Source organism: Antechinus flavipes, chromosome 2 (genome assembly GCF_016432865.1).
Source record: "Antechinus flavipes isolate AdamAnt ecotype Samford, QLD, Australia chromosome 2, AdamAnt_v2, whole genome shotgun sequence".
In the NCBI taxonomy this organism is placed as follows: domain Eukaryota; kingdom Metazoa; phylum Chordata; class Mammalia; order Dasyuromorphia; family Dasyuridae; genus Antechinus; species Antechinus flavipes.
In genome coordinates, this window is record NC_067399.1 from 581,088,672 (window position 1) to 581,101,861 (window position 13,190).

The 13,190-nt window shown below is 40.6% G+C and overlaps 1 protein-coding gene across 1 annotated transcript in view; it reads left to right on the forward strand.

The window, feature by feature from the left end:
• Nucleotides 1-5,726: 5,726 nt before the first annotated feature.
• CNNM2 (cyclin and CBS domain divalent metal cation transport mediator 2) overlaps nucleotides 5,727-13,190 on the forward strand; it is a 152,436-nt gene continuing 144,972 nt past the window's right edge. The window contains exon 1 of the mRNA XM_051981326.1: nucleotides 5,727-7,435. Coding sequence (XP_051837286.1) covers nucleotides 5,824-7,435 — 1,612 coding nt within the window. The 5' untranslated portion in view covers nucleotides 5,727-5,823. The remainder of the gene's footprint in view (nucleotides 7,436-13,190) is intronic.

Here is a 13,190-nt window from a genome sequence, read left to right on the forward strand (position 1 = left end):
GGGTCTAAAATTTGACTCTGCAAGGGTTTTGAATATCTTTAATATTAAGTAATTTCCTTAAGTAGAAATGCTTTCCAATAAAGTTTGGGGTTTATGTTGAAAACAAAAATCCATAGATTATATTGTCATGTCTATGTTTTACATGCTATCCTAAAAATTCCAGACTAAGTATATATACTTTTCATAATCCTGATATTCTCACAGATCCTCCTGACAAATCCTGAAATTTATAGACTTTTCCAATTAGCCTTTGCAGACTTGAGAATCACAGAAGTCATAGTTTCATATTTTTATTTTGATTTGTTGTTGAGAATTATTTCAGTTAGTGAGAATTATGTATGCAAGAGGCTTTTGGTAGGAATGCCTGATTTTGCTAAAATTAAATGGGGACATTTAAAGGGTCACATAGAACCTCAAAAGGGGAAGAAGGGAAGGAAACAAGAGTTTGCCCTACTAATGTTTTAAACATTGCTCTAAGTGCTTCATAAGTGTCATGTATGTTCTATGCTATATTCTAAGTACTATGCTAAGCACTTTATACATGTTACCTTATTTGAAACAGAACAAGGAGTACCTTTGGAAAGAACATTAAGTAATTATGGGACTAAAGGACACTGAAGCCAGAAATCTGCTTAGGGCTTGGTGTTCTCTGTCAGTCTCTGTCTCCTCCTGCCTTTATTAAATAGCACTAACATTAAGGACATACTTGAATTTATTGATCAGGTAAAGGGATCCTGAGGCAAGAAGGATCCCCAGAAGAATCATAGAACCATAGGATGGGGCTTCCAGAAATATTCTATTTCAACATTTAATACTGTATCTCCATCAGAGAAATCCTTTCCATTGGAGGAACAGACTTAAGTTTAGGTACTAAGTGAACCCACTCAAGTTCAGTTACTTAGACTGTACAAGAGAATTAACTTCATATGCCTTTAGTACAAAAATCCTTTTATTCTTCTAAGAAATCCTATTTACATTTCAGAGTAACTGCAATTTTTTATTTTTCAGCTAGCAAAAGGTTAGTGTGACCTTTCTGATATTTTTTGTTTGGGGATTTCCATATTTCCAGCTATACCATTAATAACAACTAATGTTTTACAGAACTTTAAGGCTTGCCAAACACTGTAGTATGTAATCTCATTTAAATCTCACAACAGCCACGTGACTTGGGTGCTATTGGCAGTCTATTTTACAGATAAGGAAACTGGGGCCAAGAGAATTTCAGTGACTTGCCCCAGAGTCACGGGAGTGGCAAATGTCTGGGGCTGGACAGGTCTTGCTAACTCTTTATTCGATTTCTTCATTTATCCTACCCCATCACCATTGATCCCAATATTGTACTGTCAGTTTATTTTGAAAATGCAAGAAAAATATTTGGCACCTTTGCCCAACACTTTACTCTTGTTTTGGAAGGGGTATATTTGGCATCTACAAATCTTCAAATCCTCTTCTCTCTTAGCTGCCTTGTAACTTTTTACAAAAGCAAACCATTTCTGGCTTTGTAGCTATGAAGGGACAGCTAAATGACACGAAGGATAGAATGCTGGAAAGAGTTGAATTCAAATTTGACCTTGTGTAACCCTAGGCAAGACCCTTACTTCTTTTGTCTCATTTTCTTCTTCTGTAAAATGAGCTGGAGAAGGAAATTACAAATCACCCCAATATTTTTTCCCAGAAAACCCCAAATGGGATCACACAATTGAAATGACTGAACTTGACAAGCTATGAAGGGAATCCTGGGGTTTCCTCAGTAGAACTATTCCTCCTGCACCTAGTTTTTTATATATTTATGTTTTATCCTTTAAAGTCCTCCTTTTCTGCCTCATTGGGACACTGGAAGTTGCGCCAATAGAGCATAATCTTTTGTAGTTAATACCAAACTGAAAAGACTTTAAGAATGGGAATGGTAATGAACTGTCATCTGAATAAACAGGCTGGGAAAGGTAAAGATGCTCACCAGAAGCTGCTCCCTAAAATGGGTTTTTAGGTCACAGCAATTCTCCAAAGTCATCTATTGTTTACTTCTAAATAGAGATGTAGGCAGTCAATAAGCATTAATTAAACACCCAAGTATTTGCTTGGCACTGTGCAAAGCAATGAAGACAAGGTTAATTGTGTGGCCTGTGTTTTTTTAGAAGGATTGTCTGGTAAAATTCTGAGATCCTTGTATTATCAAATTATTTCATTTGAATCAGTAATTCTTAATTTTTTTTTTTTACTGTTGTAGACTCCTATGACAGTCTTGTGAAGCCCATGTAGTCTTTTTTAGAATACCATTATTAAATGCATAACATAAAATTCAAAAGATTTCAAATGGAACCAGTTATTTTAAAATATTATTAAAATGTTTTAAAAAACCAAGTTAATAGACTCCGGGATGAGAACTCCTAATCTATTTATGGGCTGCTAGTTAGCAAAGTGTCTGGAGTCAAGAAGACTGATCCATCTGAGTTCAAATCTAGCCTGGCTCTGAGTAACCAGGGGCAAGTCACTTAATCATATTTGCCTCAATTCCCTTATCTATAAAATGAGCTGGAGAAGAAAATGGTAAACCACTCCATCTTCTTTGCCAAGAAACCCCCAAAAGGATCACAAAGATTCAGACACAGCTGAAACAACTAAACAACAATAAAAAGGTATTTCTGAAGTTGCATTAATCCAAAAAATCCTATCTATGGCCCTATTTCTGGTAATTTTTCATTTAACTACTTACCTTATCCTCAAAACACCTTAGCTTTTTTTTTTTTTTTTTTAATGACCTATCTTAGTTTACTATTTCAGGGAAAGAGGACAGGTTAAGTCATGTTTGCCAGTCACATTTTCTCCTTTTGACCTTTGATTTTTAAATACAAATTCTAGGGATGAAGAAGAGAGAGAGAGAGAGAGACAGAGAGAGAGAGACAGAGAGAGAGAGAGAGAGAGAGAGAGAGAGAGAGAGAGAGAGAGAGAGAGAGAGAGAGAGAGAACGTATGTAGGCAGAGAACTAGGTTGGGATGAGGAAAAATTAATGGTAACCAAATGTCATATGTTGAAGCTGTTAAATATAACTGACAGATTGGCTAGAATGACAGGGAAAGATAATATGGAATGTTGGAGGGGATGTGAGAAAACAGGGACACTGATACATTGTTGGTGGAATTGTGAACACATCCAGCCATTCTGGAGAGCAATTTGGAACTATGCTCAAAAAGTTATCAAACTGTGCATACCCTTTGATCCAGCAGTGTTACTACTGGGCTTATACCCCAAAGAGATACTAAAGAAGGGAAAGGGACCTGTATGTGTCAAAATGTTTGTGGCAGCCCTGTTTGTAGTGGCTAGAAGCTGGAAAATGAATGGATGCCCATCAATTGGAGAATGGCTGAATAAATTGTGGTATATGAACGTTATGGAATATTATTGTTCTGTAAGAAATAACCAGCAGGATGAATACAGAGAGGACTGGCGAGACTTACATGAACTGATGCTAAGTGAAATGAGCAGAACCAGGAGATCATTATATACCTCAACAATGATACTGTTTGAGGATGTATTCTGATGGAAGTGGATCTCTTCAATAAAGAGAGCTAATTCAGTTTCAATTGATTAAGGATGGACAGAAGCAGCTACACCCAAAGAAAGAACACTGGGAAATGAATATAAACTGCTTGCATTTTTTGTTTTTCTTCCTGGGTTATTTCTACCTTCTGAATCCAATTCTCCCTGTGCAACAAGAGAACTGTTCAGTTCTGCACACATATATTGTATCTAGGATATACTGTAACCTATTTAACATGTATAGGACTGCTTGCCATCTGGGGGAGGGGGTGGAGGGAGAGAGGGGAAAAATCAGAACAGAAGTGAGTGCAAGGGATAATGTTGTAAAAAATTACCCTGGCATGAGTTCTGTCAATAAAAAGTTATTTAAAAATAAAAAAATAAAATAAATATAACTGACACCTCTTCTCCAACTTAGTATGACATGTTTGATTTCCCTGCAATATGATCCATCCAAAGGTATAAAAAGTATGTATGTATTTTCAAAGACAGCTCATTTTAAGGTTTCCAGATCACTACTTGAAGTGCCTTCTTTTAATTTGAGGGCCACTTATTGATTACCTGGGCATATAAAATTGACCTCTAAAAACCTGGTGGGACATAAAGTGCAAGTATTACCCCTTTTTACAGATGAGGAAACTAAAAGTCATTTGTTTGCTGAAGGTCATGCAGAACGAAAGTAGAAGAAGTCCATCTTCCATATTTTGACCCTATCATGATTCAGCCTAAGTCTCAGGTGTGGAGTCACAAATTCCTTGGGTCAACATTTAAAACCCACCGCTGTTTGGATCTGGCCTTAATTTCCAGGCTTGTTATCCACTTTATTCTCCTTCTCACATTGTAAACTTCAGGTCTACTGCCTCTCCCACCTCTGGGACTTTAGCCCAAGCTGTGCTAACACCTGGAACTCTCCCTCTTCATTTTCCCCCTTACGATTCCTAGCTTCCTTCAAAGCTTAGCGCTTAAAGTAGTAATACTTTGATCATTGCTTAATCTAATAAACCAACTTATTAATAGATTATAATTTGATGATAAATTAAAATTTAATTTGTTAATAAAAAACTAATTTAAGTGTTTTTTTTTTTATCAATTAATACTTGATATTAAAAGCCTTCTACACAAGGCTTCGCCTGATCTTCCCAGGACTCCTGCCAAAGGCTCCCTTCCCACCTCCCCCGACTTTATACTTTGTATATATTTTATACACATATATACAAAGTAGAGAGGAGCATTTACAGCTGGCATAGAAAACATCTAATCTGTAGGACGGCTTCGCTGACGGCAGGCGGTGCTGCGGTTCTATAAGCCGCCCGAGGGCGCCTTCTCAATGCCAACCCACTTCTACCACCGGCAGGCACTTGAAAACACGTGTCTTTGGGAAGAGCTGACCGGCCAGCTGTAAATGATGCTCTTCACCCGTTTCCAGCACGCTGCTGTTCATGCCAAGGCAAAGAGATTCCCTCGCATGATCCTGATGCTTTGGACAATAAAAACGCATGCTTAGTTTCACGCACGCTTCCACCTTCTCCAAACTGGCTCCTCTAACCCTGCAGAGACCTCCTGCCAATGGTGCCAGATTAGGGTTCAGCCCACGCAGCGCCTGTACAAAGTCCCGCGGACCAAACTCATCCTTTGAGATGAGAAGCGGCCAACATATGTATTTGCTCGAGCGAAGCGCAAAATACCACGCTGCAGGGCAGAGCCCCGAATCTGACACTGCACCTGCAAAAATGCGCGAGCCTCCATCTACTATCAAGTTCCCGAAGGAGAGCGCCGGGCTGGAGGGATGTTCGAATTTCATTGGCTAGTCCTTGGGTGGCTCCACCTTTTTCCGTCAACTTCGGATCTCTTATTGGTTTATGGGTTCCTGCTGGCCACACCTCCTCCCCTCACACATACACAAGAGTCACGCGCCTTGCAGTTGGAAACTTGGCGTGGTGAGGGGGCCAGGGTAAAAATCGCCCCACCCCGTTATCTTCCTATTGGCCCATAGGGCAGCCGGTGGCCACGCCTTCATTCCAGCCCCCTAACTGAGAGGGCGGGTGCTCGCTCCTGAGTGGTTGGCCTACCAGTTCTTCAAGTTGGTGCCTGACCGCTCCCGCCTCCTCCTCCTCCCCACTCAGGCTAGAGGTCCAGTATTTGGCCCCGGCAGTGTCAGTGTCAGCAAGGGAAGGGGGCAGTGAAGCGCCGGGGGAGGGCTCCCGGTGGCAGCCCAGCTGAGGTGCCGGTGTCTGCGCCTCGGGCAGCCAGAGAGAAGGATGAAGCCGCAGCCGGAGCAGCCCCCTTATGATTGGCTGTGGCGGTTGTAAGCCCGGAGTAAAGATGGCGGGCGGGCCGGTGGCCGCCGCACTGCCCACTTGGAAGATGGCGGCGCGCCGCAGCCCCAGTGCCCACGGCCGGGAGGTCCTGCGGGTGGTGGCGGGGCTGCTGCTGGTGCTGAGCTGCTGCTGCAGCTGGGGCAGTTGCGCCGGGGCCGGCGAGGCGGAGGAGACGGTGATCATCGGGTTGAGGCTGGAAGACACGAACGACGTGTCGTTTATGGAAGGGGGGGCGCTGCGGGTGAGCGAGCGGACCCGGGTCAAGTTGCGGGTCTACGGGCAGAACATCAACAACGAGACCTGGTCTCGCATCGCTTTCACTGAGCACGAGCGGCGGCGGCAGGGCCATGGGGAGAGGGGAGCCGGGGGCCCCCTGCAGCCGGAGCCGGAGAGCGGCCCCCAGCGCTGCGGCATCCGCACCTCGGACATCATCATCCTGCCCCACATCGTCCTCAACCGCCGCACGTCGGGCATCATCGAGATCGAAATCAAGCCTCTGCGCAAGACGGAGAAGAGCAAATCCTACTACCTGTGCACGTCGCTCTCCACGCCGCCCGTGGCGGCCGGCGGCCCCGGATCAGCGGGCAGCGCCGTAGGGGGCAAAAGCGGCCGCGGCGTGGCCGGACTCCCTCCGCCCCCGTGGGCAGAGACCACCTGGATCTACCACGATGGCGAGGACACGAAGATGATAGTGGGGGAGGAGAAGAAGTTCTTGTTACCTTTCTGGTTGCAGGTGATCTTCATCTCGCTCTTGCTCTGCCTCTCGGGGATGTTCAGCGGCCTCAACCTGGGACTGATGGCGCTGGACCCCATGGAGCTGCGCATCGTGCAGAACTGCGGCACAGAGAAGGAGAAGAATTACGCCAAGCGCATCGAGCCGGTGCGCAGGCAGGGCAACTACCTGCTGTGCTCCCTGCTGCTGGGCAACGTGCTGGTCAACACTACCCTTACCATCCTGCTGGACGACATCGCGGGCTCCGGCCTGGTGGCCGTTGTGGTTTCCACCATTGGCATAGTCATCTTTGGGGAGATAGTGCCTCAGGCCATCTGTTCCCGGCACGGCCTGGCAGTGGGCGCCAACACCATCTTCCTCACCAAGTTTTTCATGATGATGACCTTTCCTGCCTCTTACCCGGTCAGCAAGTTGCTGGACTGCGTCCTGGGCCAGGAGATCGGCACAGTCTACAACCGCGAGAAACTGCTGGAGATGCTTCGCGTCACCGACCCCTACAACGACCTCGTCAAGGAGGAGCTCAACATCATCCAAGGGGCGCTGGAGCTCCGCACCAAAACGGTGGAGGACGTGATGACTCCGCTGCGAGACTGCTTCATGATCACTGGAGAGGCGATCCTGGATTTCAATACGATGTCGGAGATCATGGAGAGCGGTTACACTCGCATCCCGGTCTTCGAAGGGGAGCGCTCCAACATCGTGGACCTTCTCTTTGTCAAGGACTTGGCGTTCGTTGATCCCGATGATTCCACTCCCTTGAAAACCATCACGAAGTTTTACAATCACCCTTTGCATTTTGTTTTTAATGACACTAAGCTGGACGCCATGCTGGAAGAATTTAAGAAAGGTGGGCGAATTTGGTACCTCTTCTTGGTTTTCTTCTTCCCTGCTCCTCCCCTCCTTTCCCTTATTTTCTTCTCCCTATTCCCCTAAGGTGATCAGTTGACTGGAACTCTCCTTCCCTACCTTCTGCCTTTTTGCATAGCCGGGAGGATGGAGGGAGGGATTTGTACACGTGAAAGGACTGGCCCAGTCTTCCGAGCTTGTCCTTTAAAACGGACGGGGCTTAAACCCGTTGTTTCACCCCTTGGGGCAGTCTCGAAGGAACAAATGCCGAGAGTTTGGTGTTCATAGGTGCTTCTGCTGCCCTGCTTTGGTTTTGTATTGGGGAAGCAAGGTTGGGGCGACTTAAGCGTGTTGAAGATGTTGACTTGTAGTTGCAGATTCCCTTGCCTAGTATTTTAAAAATAACTCTTAGGGACTTAGCTCAACCATTCCCCAAACCCTCATCTTTCCAGTGTTTGGAAAATGCCATTTTTTGTGCTCCATTTCATGGTTGCGTTAAGCCCTTAGGGCAAAACAAGCTAGCTACACGGTACTTGGTTTTCCCTTTTCTAGTCTACCAGTGGGGGAAGGGAGAGAGGGAGGTGATCCGAGTACCACTGCAAAATTGAGCCGCCTAGATGTGACCTGCTTCAGCGAGGGAAGAGCTTTTTAGTACCAGGTTAGTTATTAGCATGTAATTTGGGAAGACCAAAGTTAACCTTTCACCAAGGTTATATCTTTGCTTAACTTTCTTGTCAATTTGTTTTTACATTTACAGGAAACAACCAATAGAATTTCCAAAGCCAAATATGGGTCCTGCACAAAGTTTGACCTTTAACCTGCTGCATCCCTTTATTAATAGTTGTTTGTTTAGGTCTTAGTAATTCTGACCTAATAAGTTTTCTTTTTAACCTTGACTACCTGGTACATTCAGGTGAAGTATGTTAGCAATTGTTGGGATCCAAGGTTGTTTGTAGGAAAGAGTAGCCTATATAGACTGATTTCCTCATAGTATTTGTCTTGTGTCTTTTTATCATGCAAGGATTTGGTAGCCAGAATCTTTTCTTGTAAAGGTAGGAGTATATACTGGGTTTAAAATAAATTTTTTTAAGCCATTTAATTTATTTTCTAGTAGAGTACTTTGAAAACAAACATGCTCTGTTGATAAAAATAATCTAAGGACATCTAAGGACCTTTTAATAAGTGGGTTTTAGCAACTTTTTTTTTTATTCTGGGAGATATCTTTTTGATTTCTGACAGCCTTCTAACTGAAAAAGTGATTTCTTAGTTGTGAGAATAAGAAATATTGATCCATCTGTATATTCCTTAATTCCATTTTCTAGGATGAATTAGTAATAACAAAAATTGAATATTTGAGTAATTAATAATCATAATCATTTAAGATTTGTGTTTTCCCCTACAAAAATCCTATGGGATAACTAGTGAATTTTTGCAGAAATCAGGCTTCTGTGGATTAGTCTTATTATAGCCTTATACCTTACCTTTTCTCTAAACCCATCTTCCCTATTTCTGTATATAGTACCATCAATCTCCTTTTCTCCCTTATTTGTAACCTTGGTGTCACCTTTAACTCTTCCCTCTCCCTCACCTCACACTCATTTAATTACCATCTCCCATTGATTCTACCTCTACAAAATCTCATGTTTCTCCATCACACTATTCCCATTGACAGTAGTCTGGAACAGGCCTTCTTTAGCACCTATTTGGTATATTGCTTCTTCACAGGTCTTTTCATCTCTAATCCATTTTTATTTTAATTTTTTGATAATTGTGCAAGAAGACTTTTTCTTGTATTTAGTCATGTCACTTCTCTACTCATAAATACCCACTCAGTACAATTCAAATTCCTTTGTCATTCCCTGGTTTCACCCCTCTTCTTTCATTTCAGTCAAACAAAACAAATCTGGTCTCTCCCCCCACCCCATTAACCACCCTGAATTCTCTTGAGTTCTCGGTACCAAGAATGCCTTTCTTTCCCCTCTTTTCCTTAGTTAAATTCTTGACATCCTTCAAACTCAGCTCAAATGGCATTTCCTCTGCAGTTTTCCTTGAGTCTCTCGATACCTCTCAGACTTCACTTAGCACATTGTTTTGCAACTCTTTAACACACCATGCAATGTTGTATATTATAATCTATTTTTGTTGTCTTAGCTTTCTCTTAGACAGCAAGTTCCACATGGGCAGTGACTAAGTCTTAACCAAACTACATTCTATCATAGTTTTAACACATTACAGTATCTGCTTGACAAATATTTGTTTACTGAATGAATGAATGGCCACATGAATATAGCAGAAAGAAATCTAGTTTGGTAGTTTACATTGGGCTAATAAAAAAAGATGAATTGATCAACAAATTCTCAGACAATTTACTTGTCCCTGGGTAGTCAGTCATGTGAACAAATCAATCCTTATTGTGTTTGAGGCTTTGTACTAAGTGCTGTGGATATAGAGGCAAAACCAGGCCCTGGCCTCAAAGAGCTTAAGCTCTAATGGGGGAAATAAAAATGCAAGTAACTAATGTACATGTGACATATGGATAGAGTAAAGGATTCTGTTTCTTCTTTCACTACTCCTCAGTAACTTAAACTATATTTTTATAAACTCTTTTTTTTTACCCACAGTCAGGCACAATGATTTTAACACAGAAAAACTTCATGAAACTACTCCTAAATACTTTACTGTTTTTCTATTTCAAAATAATGAAAATGATTGTTGTCTTTTATAAAATTCTTTTTTCATCATTTTCAGTCTGGCTAATATTCACTTTGTTCTCTCTGCCTTAGGTACCTTACCCCCACCTCAGCTTATAAATCTCGATTCTTTAATCCTGACCCCACTCAAAAATTTTTTTGAGTGATTTTGCACAAGTTACTGTTTGATAGTTTATTCCTGGTTGTCATCTATCATTTCCCTATATCTTTGTCTTCTTTTCTTGAGAAACTTTTTTTATTTTCCATTTTTATTCAAAGAAAACATTTTGAAATGTTTTAATAGCAATACAGCATATGGAATAAGTAGTATATGCATGGTGTTCAGTGCTTGCCTGAAAACCAGCATGATGGTGGGGAGGGGGAGGAGAGTAGGGAAGAAGCTGGCACAAAGTAATGGCTTAGACTCTAAAAGTAATATCTTGTTATTGGATTTTTGTTTATATTTTAGGATCATGAAGGCATTTGAACTTAAATCTTTTAATCAAGCTATAATGAAAAATTGAAGTATTCTTTCAAAATTGTGATTGCAAATGTTGATTTTAAGTTCTAATTCCTTTTTAGGAAGATGCTTTAACTATCTATCATTAAACTACAAATTGATTTTTCCATCTTGTCTTTTGAATTCTCTTTCCAAGGGATGAGCTTGTGTCTTCAGTTTCAAAATCTTAGGTATAAATTGCAAAGATTTCACTTGATTTCCCTCTTGATTTTTTGATCTTTAGTAATTCTGGATATATTGTAAGCTGGTAATAGTATCCATCTAAGAATTTTCATCTTCTAGAATTTGAGGATGATAGTATTGGGAGTATACTGGAGAAGGCATATTTATTATTAATATTTACCAAAACCAATTTTCCACATGTAGCCGGGTTTTTATTTTCTTTCCTTTTCCTTCCTTTGAATTCCTTAATTAGGATAGCTCCACAATCCAAATCTCCTGTGAAAAGTGATTATTTTATTTGGGAGAGAGAGTGAGGGTGGGTGAGTGGGATTTCTGCATTGAAGATTTTGTGTAATAGTGAGGCATCTGCATTACCCTTTAGTATGGAGAAAATAGAAGAGTTCAGTAAGATGAATACCACTGAAAGAATATTTCTAGAGGTATGTGTAGAGCTGTGTGTTTCTCTTTTATACTTAAGCATACATCAATTGGTGTTCTTTTTTGTTTTTTTCTTTACTGATTTTAGCATGTGTGATCCTAAATCTAAGGTGTTCCTTTTCTAGTTCTTACATGAAGGAGCAAGAAAAATTTGCTTTGAAATGTTGTTATATTAATATCTGGGCTTTAATGGCTCAGAGTTTTTTCAGATCTATACTTGTCATGAGCTCTCAGTTCTTTAATTGCTACTGTTATGATGCTGGGCATATTACATTTTGATCATCGTTTATTGTATTTATTTTTGTAGCCTTTATTTAAAAAATCAGTTTCTAATGCACAATTCTTAATGATCCTGCCCCATGCATCTCATTTTTGTGGTAATAGACCTAAATAAAAGAATGATGTATGTAAATCCTTTGGTGAGGTTATAGGAATCTTGCAAAATTCTTTGGAGGAAAGCAGTGCTGAGTGGGGGAAAGGAAAACTCAGCTAAAATGGACAAAATCATATCTTACCTGGAGGATCTCTCTGACTTAACTTACCAAAGTACTTCTCTATAGATAGGTAGAGACAATGAAGAATTAGTAATCCATCATTTCTTTAGTAATTAGTAATCCATTTTAGTTTTGTAGTTGTTACATTGTAGTAGCCTAGTGCCCTCTGGGTTATAGTACTAGGACATTAGCCAGGCTCTTATATTCTTTCTTCCTGGCTTCCTCCTCCTTGCCTCTGCTGAGATCAGGTGGACAAAAATGATTTGATACAGATATCCAGATAACGATGTTCTTTGAGAAAATAGAAACAAATATGTATTGTGTACTGTCTTAAGTATGTGATTATCTATTCCTACATCATGACAAATCTTTCCATATTATCATATTGAGGTTTTAATGTTTAATAGCTCAATAAAGTGTTTTACTCAATAAAGTGTTAGCTTGAGAGCTACATGTATGTTGATTGGATTTTAGAATGTCTTTTTTTTTTTTTAATAGACTCCTGAAGTTATGAAACATAACTTGGTCAGGTTTTTTCTGAGGATTGCACGTGTTATTATTAGAATGAGTCTTCAGAGCACATAGGCAACCAAACTTGACCAACCTCCACGGGTAAAGATGAGAGAACTGGGTACATTAAATTTTGATCATCATTTTTGATCAACATTTTCTAATGAACAATTCTTTAGGACCCTGCCCCATGCATCTAGGTTTGTGATAACAGGTCTACATAAGAAAATGATCTCTGTGATCTGTGTAGAGAACTGCATAAGATGTAGCTATGCATAGATATATAGATAAGCACTGAAATGGGAAGGGGAATTGTGGATTTACAGAGCTGGAATGGATCAGAGGTCATTTAGTCTGGATCCACCTCTGCATTGTAGAGTTTAGGAAAATGAAACCCAGAAAGGTGGATTAACATAGCTAACAGTTTAGGTGGATTAACATATTAACCTAACTAGTTAATAGAAGAATTAGGACTATAACCCAGGTTTCTTGGTTGTTAGTTAAAGACATTAATCAAACATACAAAAGAAAGAATAAAACTTTTCGCATATCCTTTTGCATTTAACAAAGATAGAAATAACATTTTTTAACAGCTATCCACCTAGATGTTCCTTTCCAAGTCTGTCTCATTTGCACCCTCTCTTAAGCTTTGTTTTCTTCCTTTTATGTAATAGCAGTTATTTTGTATAAAGCAGCTATGATTCTGCAGGGTTCCTTTTGTATCACTTCAGGAAGGTCTTTTTGGAGGGCATAATATTCCATTGTAGCAATATAGCTTACTTGATTCAATGGAGTCCTTCTCCAGTTAGTTGGACATATAGCTGTTTTATTTTCATAGAATTTTTTTTTTCTTTTTATGTTTTTTAATGATAAGTCTTAGATTGGAATGGCTAGGTAAGGCTTTCCACTTTGTAGTGTAGCCTTTCTATTTAAGACTTATAT